General features: G+C 37.5%; 1 protein-coding gene and 1 long non-coding RNA gene across 5 annotated transcripts in view; both read right to left on the reverse strand.

Annotated features, from left to right (window-relative positions):
• Positions 1-22,602, reverse strand: part of Ino80 (chromatin-remodeling ATPase INO80) — a 39,007-nt gene that overhangs the window by 13,667 nt on the left and 2,738 nt on the right. For 3 of the 4 annotated variants that reach the window (XM_046622760.2, XM_046622761.2, XM_046622759.2), the window contains 21 exons: positions 22,387-22,560; positions 21,981-22,277; positions 21,661-21,819; positions 21,348-21,517; positions 20,978-21,194; positions 20,766-20,853; positions 20,251-20,542; positions 19,848-20,050; positions 19,639-19,779; positions 19,452-19,573; positions 19,084-19,379; positions 18,706-18,988; positions 18,371-18,517; positions 17,963-18,215; positions 11,503-11,630; positions 10,069-10,163; positions 8,337-8,409; positions 5,000-5,158; positions 3,985-4,087; positions 868-980; positions 48-146 (listed from right to left, as the gene is read on the reverse strand). In XM_046622760.2, the coding sequence (XP_046478716.1) occupies positions 48-146; positions 868-980; positions 3,985-4,087; positions 5,000-5,158; positions 8,337-8,409; positions 10,069-10,163; positions 11,503-11,630; positions 17,963-18,215; positions 18,371-18,517; positions 18,706-18,988; positions 19,084-19,379; positions 19,452-19,573; positions 19,639-19,779; positions 19,848-20,050; positions 20,251-20,542; positions 20,766-20,853; positions 20,978-21,194; positions 21,348-21,517; positions 21,661-21,819; positions 21,981-22,277; positions 22,387-22,560 (3,612 nt within the window). Of the gene's footprint in view, positions 1-47; positions 147-867; positions 981-3,984; positions 4,088-4,999; positions 5,159-8,336; positions 8,410-10,068; positions 10,164-11,502; positions 11,631-17,962; positions 18,216-18,370; positions 18,518-18,705; positions 18,989-19,083; positions 19,380-19,451; positions 19,574-19,638; positions 19,780-19,847; positions 20,051-20,250; positions 20,543-20,765; positions 20,854-20,977; positions 21,195-21,347; positions 21,518-21,660; positions 21,820-21,980; positions 22,278-22,386; positions 22,561-22,602 lie in introns of those variants that run through there. The other variant, XM_069135844.1, reaches the window with a different exon arrangement.
• On the reverse strand, positions 15,856-16,386 carry LOC138190937 (uncharacterized). The gene is made up of 2 exons (XR_011177062.1): positions 16,336-16,386; positions 15,856-16,272 (listed from the first exon to the last, which is right to left on the reverse strand). It is a non-coding gene; the product is annotated as an uncharacterized lncRNA (long non-coding RNA).

Below are 22,602 nucleotides of genomic sequence, written 5' to 3' on the forward strand. Positions count from 1 at the left end.
CGCACTTGCATCAGCGCAATGTTTAAGAATTAATTCGTGAGATTCACCTCTGATCTAGCTGGACTAGCGGGTGCGCTGTCGTCGAAGATATCGGAGGCTTCATCGACGATTACTCCGTCCTCAAAGTGGGATCTCTTCGAGTCATTCTGGAATCAGGAAAGCATCGTGATCAATTGTCAACTATTTTCCCTAGAAAAAGGTGAGCAGTATTAATTAATAATTTAAGACCGAGCAAAGTTGTGAATTGTAGGTTGATCTTTAGAAATTAGGAAAGGTTGTACAAATTGAGAATATACGTAAAATTTAGTGGGAAGGTTGACCATATGATTGAAATTGATATTTTGATTTTAGATATCTTGTCATGGGTGTTCTGTTGCATCCAGCGATTGTGGGAAATTCATTGGCCGGAGTAATCATTTTCATCAAGACTAGGATGATAATTGAATTAATCGATAAGAATTACAGCTTTCAGTGAAATCTTTTTTCACGTTAAATACGTGAGGATAAGATAATGATAAGACGAAAAAGAAACTAAATTGAATCGATCCATGGTAGCTGTATTGATTTCGAGTTAAATTGATCCGCTTTACTGGAATCATTGCTTCAGTCCTGCTGTAAAAAATGACTTGATCGATTCGGCCAAACAAAAAACAAGATAAATGCAGTGTCGTCGAAACGTGATCGTCAAAATTGACTCGTCACCGATTTAGTCTTCAGCAGAAACAAACGTCCGTAGTTTGATTGTCCGGACAAAATGATTTTAATAAATTATTCAAACATTTCGAAAAGTATAACGGTGGCATAAATAAGAGAAGTAAATGGAACGGATCATTTGAATAAGGGATCGTTAAGGGCGTCGCGTGGTACCTTGACCGGAAGCGAGGCTAGCTTCCTTTTCCGGTCCTTCTCCTTGTGGCTCGTTGGCTCAGTGTGCCGTATCTCTTCCATGTGCTGCTTACGCTCTTCGCTCCGTTGGCTATCTGAAATTAAACGGCATCTCTGTATCTGCGACTTTGCGGTCCTCGTATACTTGCAGCCTTGGTGCGATAAAAACCTGCGTCGTAATGCATTCGCACAGTTGTAAAAAAAAAAAAAAAAATACAGATACGAAAGAACCTTGACAAGAATGTTACAGTAAAAAATTCATCTAAAAAAAAGCTCTTAAGCAAATGTGTTGAGGAGGGAATTGAACAGAAATTTGCTAATTTTGACATCGACTGCACATATGCACAAAATTCCATAATCGGCACACATACCGTATCCTACACTTTTTTATCACAAAATTAGCATAGCCTAATTAGAATAATGAACTTAGACTCGACCGTTCCGCTGTGAATGATTAAAGAGCACAGTGTCGAAAATTCCAGCACCTTGTGCGCCTGAGCATTACGACGATTAAATTTCTTCAAAATTACAACATACTTTTACAGAATTACGCAACTGAGCTCCAATAAGAAATTTCTTATTTTATTAGCTTTTCATGTACCATTTAATTTTTAGTCTCTGTATTGAGTACGTTACGCTTCAAAGATCACATGTTCTTTGAAAATCAAAGGATATGTTTGCTGAGGAATTGAGTAAACAAAAACACGAAACAAATAGAAGGTGCAACCCCGACATTGAATTTCAGAAAAATCTAAGACCAGGGTACAGAAAACAAATGGAGAAGACATTTTTTCAAATAACTCGATTGTGACTGGGTGAAATTATTCAATAAAATGGTAAATTCCAATTCCTAACAGGGTATCGTTAATCTTCGGATGGTTTTTTTTTTATTTTGTTTTATCGCGCGATAATATTCAGAAGCGAATTTCTTTTAAAAAAAACCGAGAAATCCGGAAGACCGTTCACTTTCCGTTTCCTCGCAAGATATTTGCTGACCCGGAACATACATAACTGCATTATTATGGTTTTGGGACTACTTGCGCAAGAAAGCGGCTCGCGTTCACAGGTGAAAAAAATTACGAGAGAAAATTACTCTCCGAGATACAATAATTCGACGTAAAGAGAATTTTAATATCAAAAACATCTATCCACTGATTCCTTGAATATTATAACGTACAAGGTGCACCTTCGCTCGCACATACCTATCTACACATAAAAATTGGATAAAAATCGTATAAATTCGATGAATCGAAGCTATCGTGAGACACGAAAGCTGGCATTCGAGTAAATCGAATATTGTTTGACGATTCAATTAAAGGCCTGCGTTACCGCCGAAAATACGAACATATCATACCAATCGTGAGCGATGTAATAACCAGTTACATGATACAAGTATATTATAATCGATAACCATATATACGATACGAGATGGGCATAAGATTATTCAATAAAAATACAGTGTCTCTCTCATATTTATCTCGTATACGTGAAAATATAACATATACATCTCCGCGTTACACGCGCACCTACGTACATACATCTAATTAAGACACTAGACGCTGACAAACCGTCGTGTCTCTAAGCAATTCAAAAATATTTACGAATATTCTACACTCTCTTTCCTGCGCACGGCTCGAGAGCAGAGGTACAGATATAATAACTGCTCAACGAACGTGAGAACTAGCCATTTAGTCATGTACCTGTATACAGTATGTATATACATATACATATACGTATGATGCCACGAGGAGAAGTTATATCTTTTAACTACGGGTTCAGGAAACCGCCGAATTATCGGTTGCCTCATACATACACGCACACACACACACACACACACACACAAGGACAGGGAGGAGCTAGCAAAGAATTATGTCTCGAAAACAATTAAGATCTTTCTTAGATTCTTTCCTCGAGTTTCTCCTTCTTTCTCATTATGGTCAACTATTCGGCGTTATTGTTACTAAGTAGTGAATAACGCACTCGAATTGTCGGAACTCGCGACACTCTGCGTTTGAAAAATATATCATTCTTACGTATACCTAATAGGGAGGACTATTTTCATTTTTACCTTTAATTTTTTTCACTTTCTTTGGGATGGTTGAATTGAAAGATTAAGAACAAGTGCTTTTTCGCTACGTGGAGTATTTTGCTTGTTTGAATATTATGTGTATCAGAAGAAGCGGAAATTGCACGACGTAATTCATCGCTGGACGGACACGGAAACGATCGCCATGGTTCATTGTTTTATCATATCATATCCTTCCGCTGTGATATGAAGTTTCAAATCAGCACGCTCGATCAAATAAAATACACATATATGTATATACTAACTTTTGCTATCATCGCTTGCGAGTTTATATGCCTTCCAGTTGAAGGCATATATATGAAGCATGAAATTTCCTATAAGAATCTGTATTTAGATAGTTTATAAGTCAAACCGTCTACGAAAAAAAAAATTTGAAAATTTATTTAAACGGGAAATGGAAAAAATTAAACAGACACCTATAAATATCAATATTAAGAGCTCGTATTTGGATGAGATATTCGATTTGAGATGCTCTACCGCAATTTTGGTGCACGTTTGAAAAACAAATTTTTTTTAAATATTCTTTTGGCACACCCTAATATACGGTGTATGTGTTCCTCTTAAATGAATTACGCTTCAGATATTTTAATCTTACGCCTGTTACACGATGTTCATGATTAATCAATGTATCCGGGTAACGAGGTTGAATAAAATCGGAACGAATGATCTTCGTACAACGGATCGATGAATAAAAATGAAAATACAGGCTTGACGATGAAAATTTGCGATAATTACTGTATTATTAAACAGACTTGCAGGGGTTGATAAATAATTACTATCGTATATGTGGTGTCTACGCCGTTGCGTGTTCTAGTTTGCTGATGATTGCGGATAAAAATTAAATCCTCGACGCTGTGTTAAGGTATAAAAGGCATAAGCGCGAAAAGGAAAACTCGAGTTCTAGAAAGAATAAAAAAAAAAAAACAAGCAATTATCCTAAATTAACAAGAAGATGACTACAGCTAAAACAATAAGGTGGATAATGGCAAAAAAAAGAATAATCATCGACTTACATTTCGCTTCTATTTCCTCGTCGTCGAGTAGCAGAGAGACAACTTCCTTCGGCTTCAGGGTGTCCGGTTTGAAATTACCACCGCTGATTACCATGCGTTGAATCTACGGGGTTTATATACACGTTACGTTCACCACTTTTACGGCTTTATGGTGCGCACACCCATACAGGCATACCGCGTGTGCGTACCATGCAGTTATAATATGCCGATTTAACCATGCACCAGACTGTGCAGCCTGCATTTTAAACCTCATTATGCAACACGTATGAAGAGTTTGTGCGAATTATACGGATCCCGAGTTAAAGAAACTCTCCGATCACAGGGCGGATTCAACGGTTATTGGACGTCGCAATGCTCGAATCGTTCATCCGACTGATAAAGACGATTAAGGATGAACCGAAAGTCAAGAAAAAAGGGTAAAACCCTTTTCAGAAACCTCCAGCAGTGTTATTTGCGGCAATGATAGTGAACGGGATTACCAAAAACATTCCAACCATGTACCATAGAAATGAATCTGCGCAAATTACATAAATTTTGAGAAACGATGGTTAAACTCTGATGTTTTTGATCGGATTCTAATGTTTTTCAGCTTGTTCTATTCGCTAACCAAATTTCCACAAATTCTCTGACAAAAATTGCGCCGTACTTACACAAATTTATTTTTACGCACCTTGAAGATAACTATTCATAAGATTGTTTTCTCGGGTGATCTCCGAAGATATTTATGGTGAATAAAATAAGTAGGTACAAGAACATCAGAATCCAATTAAAAACATCGGAGTTTAAGAATTTTGAAGGTTCCAATTACAAAACCTTGTCTCCAACTGTTTACAACTTAGCTTTTGTTATTTCTATTAGCATTTCATTCGTGTTCACGATAATAATTGTCGCAAAAAACATTGCTGGAAATTTTTTATTTACAGTTTTATATTTTCTCCCAACATGGATTCAGCCCGGTTCGTCCTTAAAGATGTGTGAAAAAGGTTTGAATTGGTTTGCTGAACGGACGAATTACCTCGCTCTTCTCCCTGGCCCGTTGAAGGATGCGTTCCTCTATGGTCCCCTTGCAAATGAGCCGATAAACGGTGACCTGCTTGGTCTGACCAAGTCTGTGAGCCCTGTCCATGGCCTGCTGATCGACGGTAGGGTTCCAATCACTGTCGTAGAATATAACCTACGTCGTGCGTACGTGCAAAAGAGATACGATTACGGTTTTTGATTTACGTAAGGACGTTGGGTAATCGTTTTCGGGGATTATAACAGCTCGGCATAGACATAATTCTTCGCCATGCGAGCATAATAAGGATCGAGGACCCTGCAAGGCTCCCCGGGAATCGTCCTCTTTTCGCGTTGGAACGCGCGGAGAAAGCCACGAGTATGGATATACAATATACATATATACATATGTATACACACACACACACACACACACATACACACACATATTGTATATACATATATGGCAAGGGGAAGACGAAAGCTCCCAGGTTCGACGAAGGCTGCACGCCACAGCAAGCCAAGCCAACGCGTGTTTAATTGACCCATAAAATGACGTCGGCAGCACCGAGAAACGGCGACCAAACAACCTGACAACTTCTATCATGCATGTGCACACGACTCTGTGGCCCTTGTACATTGCGTATATTAATATGAACTCGCTCCGTTAGAAACTAGCCGAGAGAAGCGAGATGCGGTTAACCTCTGGGAAGATGGTCTCCTCTCCGGGGCAGCCATCCCGAGTTTTCATTGCACCGGGTCACCGGGGCCATGCAACGATCGCCGTATGCACTTGGCGGGGGGAAAGTGGCCGGGATAACCTCAACTTAGGTGTACTTACTAATCCCAAGATAACGTCGTTTCTAACGTACCCCGTTTCAAGCTTGCGATATATTGCGAATCTATGCCAAAGAAGACATTCGCACACGCTGGTCTGATTTTCATTGTTAAGGGTTTCTACAAATGTCGAGAAAAAAGCTTCTTCTTTCGGATAGTGAAATGAATAAACATTGAAACAAGTTGCAAATATTTGTTTATGTTTTTTTTTTCTTTTTTTTATCTATTTGTTCTTGCAGAGACAGATAAACCGCCAGAAGGAGTCAATCCCGGAATCCATTCTTGTCCGCTTGGTGGATCGGAAATAATGCAAATATCTTTGGACATAGGTTTCGGACTTTTCTATTCTTGGTTTTGGAATCTGCTTCTATCAGGTCGATCATCGAACAATTTTGAATTTCAATCAACTTTGTGCCCATGCAGAAGAAGCAAGACGTCTGTCTGATAAATAAATCCTCAAGTTTTCTAAACCTTCGAAGGAAAAAGGAGTGAAACCAAATCCCAATTTCTTTACATGCACCCCAAAATTGTTGCTCACAACTAACTGCAATTTCTCAAAACCATAAAATTTTAATTACAAATACAGTAACTTCAAAGCAGTTTCATAAAACTTTAATGTAAAAGTCTACACCTTTCGGAAACGTCGTAATATCGCGGTTTGCATAGTTTTCTCATTTGGTATTCGAGACCAGCATGCAGTAGCTAAAGTTGCCTTCCAGTGAGTTGAATCGAGGGATGATCAAAACGAGGGCCATAAGGTGAATAACGAACGACAAGGAGAGCTAGAATTTCGTGTATCCACGAGAAACGACGAACAAAGCGAGAAAGTGAGGCAGGCACGCCGTGTCTCCGAATAAATAAGATTTGTTGGATCGATGGTTGAATTCAAGATTGGGAACGCCTATGCCGATCGGTGCACAATAGGTATGCATACTTTCGTAACGTAAATTGATGCAGAAACATCGTCGATAGAGACGAGAAGCGAGCTCCGGAATTTCGATTAAGGAAAAAGAGGATCTGGTACCGACGAGATGAGACGAGAGGAGACGAGACGAACGCTACATCATCGCATCTCGATGTGTCCCATTCAACCTACGCATAACTGTCCTAATTAGGATAATTTGGGGTTAAATTCCGTCACCTGCGTCAAACGAGTTGTGTACCGAAAACGGGAAGGAAAAGAAAAAAAAAAGATTTTCATAACATTATTTCTTCCCCCTAATTGTTTCTTTCAGCTCGTTGACACACCTACGTAGGTATAGCTACTTATACACAACGAATACGAGACGTATTACGTGACTAATTAAATACCAATACTTGTCCGACGAAGGACACCTGCTACCCTCGAGTCCCGATCATCCCATCGGCTGTTACATTTTAGTACTCCATATTCAAATGTAACGATCATCTTGTCGAAGATAAAACGCATATAACGAGCAGAAACGGTTACTAAACATGGATGGAGTTGAACCGAGATTGAGCAATGGAATTTCTTCCGATTCGATCGGTCGGATTTTTTTTTTGTCATCATTTCCGTACATGTTCTTGTATAGTCGCACAAATCCGAGATCGTAAAATTGCTTGAACAAAAATCAACAGGTGAAACATTCTGCGAGTTCTTCAAGATCCATGTGTGCAAAAATGTCAGGAACCCGAGTTTCAAATAAAAAATTTCAATTCCTTGCAGTACGGATTTGACGCAGCGATAGAACACGAACTGCAAGATTGACAGTCGTAAAAGGAAGATCCGTATCTTTTCATTGCTCGTAAAGACTCGAGCAACCGAATGGTATAATATAATGAATGGACGATAAACGAAGTACGAATAGAAAATCGATCATTCTCGCAACGGTGTATAATAATTTGTTTATCGTATTCGCACACACGCGACAGAGATCGTTATACGTGTTCCTCCGACGGTGATATTTCTTCAGCGGTCGCATGAGAAAAGCCGAAACGTACTTTATAGGTGTATATATATATATATATATACACACACACTTATATACTTATATAAATATATGCAGGGGAGAAAAATGAAATACCAAGACATCATATAGCCTCTTGCTGTGTGCGTATCTCTACTTTGGTATCTCTCACTCTCTGTTGCATTTATGCGTATAACTATATTCAATCGAATCGTATTACCCTTGGTCACGACAAGCATATAAGTTACCGCGTCGTGATTATAGATTTCATTATTATGGAATGGAACAGGTATATTCTATTTATGTTGCAACTTCCTTTAAAATCAAGTAAATAGGTGCACGTGGTACCCCGGGATTGCTACCATCCATTTTATTACTTGCGGCAAATGAAAACGAAAGATGAATAAGAAGAGAGAACTGAATGCAATCGACTATCATCACCGAGCTGTTATAATATTATTGCCTCTAACAAATTCACAGGTATCGTCTCTCGAACCCAATTAGCTAAACTTTGCTGCATTGTTTCTAGAATTCGTGTGAATAGATTGTTATACGCTTGATCTGTCAATTATCGTGTAACGTACAACTTACCGTATCCGCGGCCGTGAGATTGATTCCTAAACCGCCAGCCCTGGTGCTGAGCAAGAAGACAAATATGTCAGCCCTGAAACAGAAACGGATAGATAGTCTGGTCAAGGGGTTGATTTACGGTAGTTGAAAGGACTCTGAATGCAAATGAATTTGGGGAGTTAACGGTCGTAGGATTTCCCAGAACAAATCCTCGTACAAGCAGCGTACAGCTTGTGATAAGTTACATACGAATGTACAATTTTTATACCGCCGCGAGGATTTTCCGGAAATTTCTTGATACGACGCGACGAAAGGAAGGAAAATCGGAACGAATTGTTGCACAGACAAGAAAGGGGATGGGGGGAAAAGGCAGAGAAGGTGGGCAGAAGAGCTCTGTACATATTATACGATATGATTTACGAAGACAGGATGAGACTAACGATGGCCCCTCGAGAAAAGGGGTCCGGATAGCGGCAAAGTGACACGTTGGGCGTCGACCGTAAATCAAAGCCGGATGCAATATGGGTGCAATATGGGCGGCGAGCTGGAAGGAGCACCGCCGTACAGAGCAATATTAATATATAATATCGGCAAGCGAAAGAGCGGACCTGAAACGTTTAACGAGGCGAGCGGAGAATATATTGCGGTGTAACCACCACCTCAGATCCTTGCGGCCGGAAAAATATGTGGCCAAGTTATCTTCCCCCTGTCCAATCTTTCGGGGTGAAACCGCGAAGAGGAAGATATGTATACGTAGGTAGGTAATCACGCGATGTATAAATTGCCTGGAATTCAATTACCAACGTTTTTTCTTTCGCCCGATCAATTATCATCGCCGTAATAATTTCCTCGAGGCTTTTGCAATTTTCATTTTATGCGGTAGAATTTGCAATTCACGTGTCGCGGGTATTGTGTCCATTGAAAATATTATAATATAATTTGTCAATAAAATAAATAACCGTTTGGAAGTGTGAAATTTTTCAAGTTTTTCAACAAACCGATTTTATTCTCGCATTTGTTATACGACGAAAATCAACATGTTTTATTTAAAAAAAAAAGAAAGAAACCAATAACGCATCGCAATAAATTCCCGCGGAAAAGGCGATATGCCGCAAACTGCCGAATGACGCGTTTTTGTGTATATTTGCACACATAATGTATTGTAGTGTATAGCGTGGAGAATCGAATTCCGCTTTACACAATATATAGGTATACATATATATGTATATCTGCTGCTGTATTGTATTACACGAAGTACAGCATTATTTGTTGTAATTTATGCCGTAATTAATATTGGATAACGTGATTATGAAACTCGAGCTAATCTCTGCTGCTCGAGGCCTTGTCGTGCTGTTGTGCGTTTTTAACCGACGAGACAGACAACGTCCCCCGTGAAAATATTATACATAAACATAATATCTGTGTGTCTGTGTGTATACGGCCTCATATATTCGAACTCACTAAATATTAGGAATTAGGTTGCCTGAACCGAAAGGAATTCTCTGCATGTAAATCAAAATCGGGAAATAAACTGCTAATTGCAAGAAGCTGATTGTATGTTTGGAAACAACAATTGAGTGTAAAAAAATACAGGGAAGACAAATAATTCATTTTAAGTGTAGATTAAATTCATTCTATTGCATAACGGACGCAATAACGAAAGTATAAAAAAAAAGGTAATGAGAATATTTTTTTACGTAGCGTTACATTTTTCGTATAAAAGACAAAAGCAATTGATCGGTAAATGACTCACCGTTTTTGAAAGTCGGCAACCATGTCTCTGCGGTCAGATATCTTCGACGATCCATCCAGTCGCATGAAAGTGTGTTTTCTATAATACATGTATTCCTGAAAGCAAAAAATTCGAAATATGAGCTAAGTATTTATCACTGATTTCGTATTACGACCGTAGCCATAAGCATGACAGGAAATTGAAAAATAGTAAACTATTGTTTTGTTTTAATATCTAAACGTTATGCCACACGCATTATTATATATTTCCCTTGATTTTTTTTTCCCGATGATAAAAATTATCTGGGTATTACAATAAAGCTCGATGATAATAAAAACATTAGAGGAACCCCATGACGATAGCATCGAGACGAAACTGGGCGTTCCATAGAAACGATAAACATCGGTAATTCCGAAAAGTAACGACGTGGGTGACTTGTAAAGGAAATGATTTCGGCACACGGTATTTCCACGATGAAAGTAGTCCAAAGATTATACTACTTTCTACAAATGAATTGAATTATTCCAACGACGTTTGGACTGACATAATGTTAATAATTATTTCCTTCTTTCCCCCGTCTTCCTAATAATTCATTTCGAAATTAGCCTCGTAACGAATCCTCGATTCAGGAGGAAAGGGAAACCGAAAAAAAAAAATTGCAATTCTAATCAAGCTGAACGATCGAACGACCGCATCGTTGAATTACCAATGTAAATAAAATTCACTTGTCATTATAAATAACCGACGTTTATGCAGGCAGGTATGTGTGTACATTTGTAGAGTATGGGAATAGATTTTCACTGAACGGCGGTAAGTAGGCGTGCATATATTCGAATATAACATCTCATAACGGGGCGACTGATCCTCACGTGCAAGACACTCTTGCAGCTCTGCAACTCCGCAGCTCTGCACGCATGCATGCATGCATGAGACGTGGCGCGTTAATTTAGTTCCGGAGAGTAACTCGGTCGAAAGGAAAAAGGGGCTCCTACCCTACCCTTCTAGTTTTTAACCCTTTTTAAGCACTCGCCTCTGCGCCGAACCCTCCTGCACAGCAAGCAGCAACTAACTCTTTTGAGAGCGCGCGGTTTTAATCGTCAGAAGCGTCGTTAGAAGCGACAGGATGTATGAATATATCCTTTTGGACGTGTTCTTCCGTCCATAATAGATCGTACAAACCGACGTTAACATATCTCGCATACATGTTTCTGTCCCTTCTTCTTACTCTTTCTCTACATTCGTAATCTTGATCATTCCATTGGAAAAAATGTGAGGGGAAAAAGTAAATAAAAAAAGAAGAGAAAAAACTATAAAACACAAGGCAGGGGGGGCGTATTTCCGACCGTAACGTTAGCTATTTAAAATAAAAACTAAAACGCCTCGTAATTCTTATCCTTGTAACCAATAATTGACCAATTAACGACGGGCGCAATAGAGCTCTACGTTCCAACTCGCCTCGAGAAGATCGATCATCTTTGTCATCTGGGAATAGATGAGAACACGGTGACCCTGCTCCTTGAGTCGCCGTAAAAGGCTGTCTAAAACGGAGAGTTTCCCAGCATCGGTGACGAGGGTTTGTTTATCTGTAACAAGAGAAGAAAATACCGAATAAAACATACTGTACAGGATCGCCGATAAACCGGGTCGTTAACTCGACAGGAAATAAATTTGTTGCGTTTTATCTTACAGCGGAAATTTGAGGTAAGGAATATGTAAAAATATCAGCGTCGAAAATAGTTTACGAGAGTGTACGAAATAGCATGAAGAAAATGGAAAAGTGAAATAATTATACGAGAATTAGTGTCGCAAAATCGATTATATGTCACACTTATCGCCTTCTTTTCATGTATGAAAAAGAATCAAATAAAAAAAATAGAAAGAAAAATGATTGAGGAATATGGTAAAGAAGATATTTAAAATTTAACTTTCCCGATTACGTATGCATACCTATAACATATTCTCGGTGAGTGAATAAGAAAGTTTAATCATCCACCCGGCATGTATGTTACACATGGGTAATTCCATGCGAACGCAACCAACGTCTCACCATTACCATTTTTATCTTGTTCAAAATTTTTACTCAACTGGTTAGTTATTTATAAACATTGAGAGTGATTTTGAAATAACCGTTTTTAAAATTCTCAAAAACTATACTTTCTTTTCTCCAAATATTTCAAGTTCGGCCATATAATTGGCCGATTTTTTCTAATTTTTAACACTTGTCTTTTTTTTCATGAACCAAAAGATTGTTTACCTGTGTTTCTTAAACGGTCTGAAAATTCCCCATAAATTCTCAATCCTTCGATTTCTCGCTTAGAACATTTTTAGACAGGTTTCATATTGTAGTCAATAAAAAAACGTTGAATATGCAAAAAAAAAAAAAATAGATAAAAATCGCTCAATGACGGAACCGATCTAGAAATGTTCTAGGTGAAAAATAAAAGTGCTGAGAATTTTTCGAGAATTTTCAGACCGTTCAAACAATGTTTTAGTTGATGAAAAAAAAAAAGTGTTAAAAACAAAAAAAAAAAAGAAGAGAAACCGTCCAATCATGGGCCCGATCTTGAAATGTTTGGAATGGAAAATACAGTTTCTGAGAATTTTGCAAGGATTTTAAAAAAGGCCCTTTTCAAAATCACATTAAATATTTATAAATAATTTAGCAGTTGAATAAAAAATCTAAAAAAAATCCGAGTAATGTTTCAGAGTTTGAGAGTATTGCAGAAACAATTTGAAACAAAATCAGAAATAGTGAGGGTCAGGCGTTGGTCGGGCTCGCATGAAATTCCCCATATGTATAGCTTGTACATTGGGAATGATGGACGTGGATTGTTTCATTTTTCACGTTATGTGATTGCTCGCAGATAAAACGGAAATTTTTTCATTGTACATTATACAAATTCCGTGATATGTATCATTGATGTATGTATGCATTACAGATACTAACATTAAGAAAGAAGATAAAGTTAATTAAGTGTTTTTAATAAGTTTCTTGAATCGATGTTTAATCTCACAGAACGTACAAGGCGCAAGCAAAGCAGGCGTATAAACGTGAGAAACTCTATACGATTATATGTAGAGTTATGCATCCGGCCAATCGCAGTCTCACACCGTAACCAGTATCAAAAATGCGATCACTGCTAATAATAGGTAAAGCAGCAAACGGATTGATTATTAATGCAACGGTGAGAAATCGGATAATCCTGGTAGATTGAATTCACTGAAACATTATTCCCATTAGGTACAGCGTCTCGTTTGATGGCTCCTCGTGAAGATACGATTACGGTGCGACTGTAATAATGCATGTAAGGCCGCGCAACGGTATATTGAATTTAGAAAAACAATTAAAAGTAAGAAAAATTAACGATGCGTTGGCGTGAGCATTATAATAATCGTTATATTGATTCACGCTCGAAGAGATACGCAAACGATAACTGCGTGTTAAAAGTGCAGAAGGTGTTTCTCGGATTTCAGGTGTATATTATAAATATCATCGAAAGAACGTGAATGTTATTTATGGCTAATGGAACGCTCATTCGTTGTTTTTTTCACATGGAATTTTAGCAGGCTTGAATAGAAATTGACTTTCCTTCAAAATAACTCGAAATATTTCGCTAAAACAATACGTAAAAGCTAGAAATTCCAAGAGGATTTTTCAATTCCGGTCTGTAGCCGCAAAATCTGATAGCATTAATAGAAACGGGAACCGCAGGTGCTGACGATGAGACTTGGCAGAGATTTTTCTCGAAACAGCGCATGTTTTCACATTATAGCCACAGGTGAGTATCATGGCATACAGAGAAGAAAGAGGTTCGCAGCAAAATTAAATGCTAACGGGGTCTTCAAGACCCTTGTCCCGCTATATGGTTGACCACGTTTCGTGCGTTGTAAAAGATCGATTCTCTTTTCTGTACAAGGCATTCCAAGAGGTATCGAACAAGATAGGAATTTCAGATTTCAGATTTGCTCCAGAATTTTGTTTATTTTTATATAAAAGTACTGGTCAAGAAATAAAGCCCAATTGAAAGAAAAAAAAATTCATTTCCTGTCTGAGACATCATTTAATTTGTGACTAATAATTGGAGTGATTTTTTGATATCAATATGAAAAATCGATGATTTTGAACCTAGACTTTCAACAGACAGCTATCTCTGATTTCAGCCTGAAGAAGTAGATAAGATGTTACATGATAAAAGTCGCGAATATTTCTACGTTACACAAGAATGAAAAATATACAATTCGCGCATATAATAATAATAATGAATAGTCATTTTTCAACGAGTCAATAACGAAAACTGATCGTTTTCCGAACTATCTTGAAATTGGATATTTCGTTTATATAATCACATGTGCAATATTAATTCTTACGTTGTGTGGAGAAAAAATACTTTTACGACCACCCTGTATAGTGTACGACTTATGCCACAATAATTTTCAATGGTCCGTTACGCAAGTTAATAAACTGCATATGAAAGGGAAAAAAGTTGAAAAATTAATGTTAGGTAAGCCATAATAGGCACTTTAAGAAACGTGTAATTATAGCGGTGCAGTTCGGAAACAGCGTATACGTATTTATAATTTTATAATCTGCAGGATCTTTGTTCCAAGATCTAACAGAAGAATAAACACATGTAGATATACTGCATACATGGACACGTTACAAACACATATTCAGTGTTGTTTCAGTATATTGAGTATTGAGAACCGTTCATGTTTTACCTACCCACCAATACGAAATTATGTGTACGAGAAGAGAATAATTAGCACGTCGTTGATAAGTTTAGTTCCTCAATTATTTAAATAGTTCGTTCTTCGCACAGATATAAATGATATAAATGCTTGTAAGTAGGCTATATATTTGTGAAAACGAAAAAATGGCCGTGTGATAGCATTGAGTTACATTCGCTAACGATGAGTTTATATTTTCAAAGTCCAAGTCCTGGGAATTTCTTAATTATTTCGGAATCCAATTTTCCTTTCCTCACCAATGAACAATTTTTTGTCAGCACATCGTGGATAAATTTACTGATTGTGAGATAAATAGAACCGAAATATGAGCGAAATCGAAAATACAAGTTCAATCAATAACATGCAGACTGAAAGACATGAAAAATCAAAAACAAGGAGATTGGACTATGGGTACAACGAAACTAATAAGATACTAGGGGCTTCGCCCCTGCGCGCTTCGCGCGCCAACCCCATCTCGGCGCTGCGCGCCTCGTTGTTCGGCGCTTCGCGCCTCACTATTTCCTTACGCATTGTCTAGTAGACAGGCGAATTCCTTCATGTTGATTTAATGACAGGTCCTGCACTTGCTGTCCACTTCAATTCCTTCTGTGCTTACTTTTCTTTTTTTCATCAATCTAAGCTTCCATTCGTTGGTTGAAAATTGGTGTTCCTTCTCTATTGATATCTGTCTATCTCCTTGACTTGCTGAATTATTTTTGCTACCGCTCTGCCCGTTATTCTCCAAAATCACCTTCTTTATATTTTTTTTTTCTCTGTATTTATGTTGCTGTTCACTCTGTAAAACACCTCTTTTTCTTGTGGTCAACATCTATCATGGTCGTCCTCTTGCCTGGTTATAGGAATATTTGTTTATTATTATTCTCTGGCTTATTTGGTTCTTCGCACTTAAAATTTTATTTTCCTTTTTCCTTTGTGATACTTCCGACCATCCACCATCTTCATCGCCTTGTCTGCTGGTTGAAACTCCTCCTTTCTGTTCGTTGTTTGAAAAGCCAGTATGATATTTTTTGTTCGCTTCCCTATATTTTCGCTGCTGTTCCCGTCGTCTGATTTTCGCTCTTCTATGTACATCACATTGGTTGGTCGTCCTCTCGATTTATTTTCCGAATCAATCATCGCAATCGATTCTTCTAATTCTTCGACACCCTTCGTTGAATTATTTTTACTGCCGCTCTGCCGGTTATTCTCCAAAATCACCTTCTTTATATTATTTTTTTCTCTATATTTGCGTTGATGTTCATTCCGCAAAACACCTCTTTCTCTTGTGGTCAACATCGATCCTGGTCGTCCTCTTTCCTGGTTATACGAATATTTGGTGGATATTATTCTATGGCTTATTTGGTTCTTCGCACTTACAATTTTATTTTCCTCTTTCTTTTGTGATACTTCCGACCATCCACCATCTTCATCGCCTTGTCTGCTGCTTGAAACTCCTCCTTTCTCCATTGTCATCGTAAATCCTGGCTGTCCTTTTGACTGTTTGGTGATATATTTAGATTTACTATTATTTGATTGTTACTTTTCATACTTATTACTCACTATCTGAATTTTATTTTGGTTCTGCAAGACATCAAAGTGTCCACTCTCTCCATCACCGGTGAAGAGTAGCGAGAATTGTGTTCCATTTTGTGATCCGATCCGGTGTGGATGAATTTGTTCTTCGCGATACTCGATTTAACATATCTTAAAAATTTCCGCAGCTGCATATATTGCATTTTTATTCATATGTGATTTGTAATCACCAGGTCACCTAATCACAGCACCGTTTGACTCATTACCTGTAATAAAACCCGCAAATGTAGACCAATTATCCACTATATTTGAAACGATACTCAGTCTCACCTCTGCGTGTCGATCTTGAGTGCCGTATACACAATACGCCAACGCGCGAAAAAGACAATTCCTGTCGGGAATCATCGTTATAATTTTCGGTTGCATGTTCATTTTTTGCGCGTCAGAAACAGATACCTATAAAGATATTTGTCAAAGACTGTCATAAACAGCCGGTGACAGCTGTCAAAGGGTTTGCTAGATGCTTTTTGTTTTGTTTTCGGTATCTCACCCCACCGCCAACTTCATGCGTATACTATTGTTATTATAATCTTTTTTTACTATTGTTATTATAATCTTTTTCTACGTTCATTTGTTTGAAACTTTTTTATTAGATAGAGAGATAACTGACGTATGATTCATATTCAATTTCGATTTAGTCTGCACCATTCGTGCCTAAGATTTTTTGATACTTACTGATCCAAATGAGGAGGCGAATAATTTCGACTGAATTCAAAAAGTAAACCTGACTGCTGTCATGAATGAAAATATAGTTAGAAAGCAGCTTGAAATGGAAAATCGAATACCAAGACTATCGAGTCGATGAAAAAAGAAAGTAATTATGCAATCGTCGGTACATTGGAAAATAAACCATACATATAATGAACATGATTAAAAACGGTTGAGAGATGCGATGAGTTATCGTCTAGCGGTAAGTAGGTAGGTAGGCTACGTTAGCCAGAAAATAGACAGTCTACTGCCATCTCTTATAAAATGTTTCATTTAGTATTGTTGTACTGTAATCACTGTGATATTCTTTTAGGTAACGTTTCTACCCTATTTGATTGCTTAGCGTGTAAGTTAGCAGTAATTATAATAGGGAAAATTGAAAAATCCTCCCTCAAAGTTACGTCATCAGTCCGTCAAAATTCATAATTTATACTTGCTAGACAGAGAGTAGATGTTTGAGATGAATTCCTATCAGCATATTATCACCAAAAATTAAAACACTGCTGTAGACACCCGAGGAGTTTTTTTTTCCACAGTAGCCATAATTAGTGAGATTTGAAGTTTTGAAACTTTTCCAGATTTCTTTTGAAAACCAGGGATAAACTACATCCCTGACCATTAAGCAAAAAAAATTTGTGCACAAGTTATGAAGCGTATTGGGAAAGAGAATTTGGAAAAATTTGGATACTTCTACGAATTTCTGTTCTTTTGCATTTGAACTTGGGGAAAAAAGAGCTCGACTTCGATAAATCGGTAAGATTAGTAAGAGCCATCTGCTCTGCATGACTAAGACAAAAAGTATTCTTATTCAATATTCATTGAGACATTTCCGAATTTATCAAATTAACAGTTTAAGTACAGCGATTAATGTTCGGAAAAAGCTCACCAGGTATGATGATATTTGACCACCCATTTATTGGAGTGCAGGCCAACAAGCCACCTGGAGGGTTGTAGGAGAAGGTACTGGGGACCGCTATGCGAGAGCCCATGGACATGCTATGCGGAGGACAGAGGAGAGCTCGCTCGCAGCCAAGCCACAGCATGCGCTGACCTATTACACCGCCACATTCCTCATGGCGTCGCCACGCAGACGCTGCGCTGCTACTACTTACATATAATTTTCTTGGACTAGCTTGTATCTGTAAGCAAATATGAAAAAAATTCACAATCACTTTGATGAAAATCAATGTTTAGATCAAAGTGTTCAACATAAATGTTAAATAAGAATAGATATTAAAACTGACGCTTCCTTTTCTATTGATATACTAGAGAAAATATCAGCTCAAATGCTTACCTTAGGATTATTATCACAGACAAAAGCAGGTAACGTAGTACGTTGAAGGGGTCTTGTTATGGGTGATCTAGGTTTATGAGGATGTTCTGGCAAGAGCGGCAGCTTGGTATCCTCGCCATATTCTGTCTTCAAGGACACCAACGGCCACTGAGAATAACAATTTCAATGATTTGACGAACACAGAAAAATCATCGGCAAAATTTAGTAAAAAAATGTAAGTTCGGATATAAAGTTTGTGGAGTGCACTTCTCAATGTATACTACTCGACACATGTGTAAAAGATGGGTGCTGAACAATCACAGATAAAATTTCGATGTACTATTCGATAGGTTTACCTTAATGAGTTGGCTTGAGAGCTGCTTACTGCTACGTAGTATTCGATGAGCAATAGTCTCTGGCATAGAGTGAATACTGTGCGTAGCATGTGTATAAAAAGCCTCCCCTCTGGAGATGTCTTTTGTGAAGATCAAACCGTCTATGACATTGGAATTGGTATCTAATTTTGAACTGACAAGTATCGTAAGATTGGTTGGTGGTATTCTTTTGTCATCAACCCACCAATCTTCCCAATACCGTTTGACCTGAGTTTTATTTTTCATTGCCACTGTGTAAGCCCATCTGCAAAATATAATTTAGCCTAGTTTCAAATTCAAATCCTTTGCTCTCGTATTTTTTGATAAGAATACATTCTTCATGAAGTTTTAAATTGTTACCTGAATAGTATACCGGCTACGAAAATCTTGTTGAGCTCCATAGGAGACAGGCCGATAAATCTTGTGAACGAAAAACAAGTATCGGTTGGATTTTCAGTTTCCTGATGAAGCGACCGATGTATGTACTCTGTTGCAAATATGCACAGCTTGTTGAAGAGCAAATGAGCTTTCGACAGCAATGATGTATTTACCAATCCCTCGTTGTACACAAGTGCTGGCATTTCATAGCTTTCCACGTTCAGAAATAACGGGGACTTCGCGTCTCTTCGTTCGAACAATTCCGGATGATTGCAGACCTGGGAAGAATTTTTTTCATAACTATTATGTTAAACTCGTATAAACTGTATTACTGTATAGGGAAAACTTACTTTGCGAAATTGCATGACTAAATTCATTAAATTTGATGTAAAATTCTTGTCGTTTGGTACTGCATCTGCTCCACCGACCGTGTAATGCAACAAGTCCTCTATCCTGATTTTCTTCTTCAAGGCTGAAACGCATAAAGTAACTCAATAGTTAATTATCAAAAATTGCACCCACCCAAGGAATACATACCCATGTAAAGTAATTTCTGTCGAGTCGTAAGTGGACAGTAAACCATGATTTCAATTTTATCAGAGAGCTCATTCTCGACGTCTTTTTTTATTCTCCTCAGCATGAATGGTTTCAGGATCATATGCAATCTCGATAAATGCTCTAGAAATAAAATAATTGATAGTATGACGTCGATCAGAAATGATCTAGCAAAAATAGAGCTGACATACTTTCATCAATCCCAGTTTTATTTTCTGCATGACTTTCAATGTCCTTAGAAAACCATTCGTTGAATTCGTCATGAGAATCAAATAGGGTTGGCATTATAAAGTGAAGTAAGGCCCACAATTCGGCCATGCTGTTCTGGATTGGCGTACCACTCAGCAGCAGTCTATTACGACAACTGAATCCAAGCAGAAGCTTCCACCTCATACTACAAAAAGTGAAGTAGATTAGTCAGCGAATACAGGTATGACTGATAGTTTCATTTTATTTGAACATTAATTTCAATGTCAGTTATTTAACGCTAGTTTTTTCAACGCTTGTCGAAATTTCTTATAATATCATGAAAAATTTCTAACAAATAAATCTCAAACTTGTTATCAACGACTATTCTATACTTGAAATAAATACCTGCTTGTGCTTTTAATAGCCTGAGCTTCATCCAGAATCATATATTGCCACTTTATTCTATTGAAGTATTTGTAATCAGTGATGACCAATTGATAACTTGTGATAACAACGTGAAAGGACGCTTCTTTCGTGTGCAGATCTTTGGTCTCCCAAAATTGTCTTAGGATTTTACGTTCCTGCGGATTACCCCAGTAAGGTACTACCTTAAAATCTGGAACAAACCTCGCCATCTCCTGCTGCCAATTGTGCAGAGTCGAAGCTGGAGATATTATTAAAAATGGGCCCCAGACAGCTACAACAGACAAAAAAAAATTAGTAATATTTATTCCGATTGATAAGTGATCATATTTAAATTTAAGAACATATATATTCGTACCTATAAATATCTAAAACATTATTAATACAGGAATATCGATAAAACGGGCCTTGTTTTTCTCGGCTATATAAGTTTTTATTGATTGTTTGATTATCTATAATTTATTGTGGTCAAATTTCAATGAAGCTGAAATACTCACAGTACTTTTCGGCGACGTGACACAAGAATGCTATCGATTGAACAGTTTTTCCAAGACCCATCTCGTCAGCCAAGATACCGCTAATTCCCTGCAAATACAACAGTTTCGTGGATTGCGAAAAAATAATGAAAAATCAATAAGGCTAAACCATGAGTTAATATTTCTAGCACACTAAACAACGGAAATTTTCAAAATTTACACAATGTAAATACCTGATCGTATAAATTAGCGAGCCAATTCATGCCCTTCATTTGGTAGCCTTTTAGATTGCCTTGAAATATGGCGGGCTGCGGATGTTCGAGAGTTTCGGGTGTCTCACTCAAACGAAGTTCTTGCGCGGCTGCTGCGGTATCAAATTGGCGGGTGCGCGCCCTCTCACTGTCAAATGCTTCGACTGCGTTCTTCTTCGCCTTGTGTTTCATCAGTTCACTGATTCAAAATATTGGTTGATCACATTTGAACGATTAATCGGTTCTAAAGAAGCAACATTATAAACAAGTGTATCGTACTATTCAGCGTAAGTCCTGTGGCCTTACATATTTAGCTAGAAACATCTGATAATAAGATTAAGATAAGACGCACCAGTCATAATCGTCAAGTCCTATGAGCCTGGGATTTTTTTCTTCGTCTAATTGATTGAGAATTCGCAGTTGTTCTTCCGGTGATGCCTTTCCTAATTTTCGTGACATAAAGTGAGCGTACAGTTCCGTTTGCGTAATTAAAAAATTCAGCTTTCTTTGTTGCCGCTTAGCCTAAACACATGAAATGGAATTATTAGATGATGAAAATAACATTAAAATAAATTGCATCCTTCATATTTACCAATCATACTCAAAATTATGTTTGAAGAAGAAATTCGATTTAAAATAGATATTAGTCATAAACTTCATTATACCTCAATCAGTTCCACATCCATTTTACGCTGCTCTTCGGCCTCCTTTTCTAATCTCCGTCTAGTCTCTCTTTCAACACGATCATAACGTTTCCAATAAGACTGCATTTCTCTAGTCAATCTTTTAGCACGCCATATCGTTTCCTTCATGTTTTTCTGGCTCTAAATTGGAAATGTCAGATTAAATTATTTTTCCATACCATTGCATTGAAAATAGAAAATGCACATAGTCACGAATGAAACCAATTTCAACCGTTGAAATCGATACTCCTTCCACACATATGTATGTATATTATATATTACACGTAGATTTCAGCACTTACTTGCATGGCTTTTTGTCTGCAGTATTTCATACAGTGCTGAGCAACCTTTTTACAACTGATTAACATTTCTTTATGATTATTCGTTTTCGCTCTTTGAACTTTTCCCAATTCTTTTTTCGACATCATTATCCAAATTTTTCTTCTCCTAATTGCCATTACCTCTGGACTTTTGTTATTGTGTTTTTTTCTACATCGTTGTCGCGGTTGATGTTGAATCAGTGCATCAATTTCAGCTTCGTCCAATTCATCCTCTTTCGGTACTACACGCTCCCAATCATCTTCTGGATAATCATGTTCCTAGAAGGAAAATTGGCAAAAAAATATCAACAATTACTAGGCATTCATGAAAACTTTGTGAGTAATTTACAAACTAAATGATGATTATGATTCATCGATGTGTACATACTTTATATTCGTTTGTCGCCCTGTGACGAACAGTTTTCTCCTTTTTGAACTTCATAACCCTCTTTTCCGGTTTTTTCTCTTTTTTCTTTTTATTGCCAATAATGAGTTTCTGATGCTCTGGAAATTTATCGTAGCTCGACAACAAACCAGCACCATAATACTGATATTGTATATTCTGTAGAAAAGAAAATTTGGATAGCAAAAATATCTAAATATC

This window comes from Neodiprion pinetum, chromosome 4 (genome assembly GCF_021155775.2).
Source record: "Neodiprion pinetum isolate iyNeoPine1 chromosome 4, iyNeoPine1.2, whole genome shotgun sequence".
Taxonomy (NCBI): domain Eukaryota; kingdom Metazoa; phylum Arthropoda; class Insecta; order Hymenoptera; family Diprionidae; genus Neodiprion; species Neodiprion pinetum.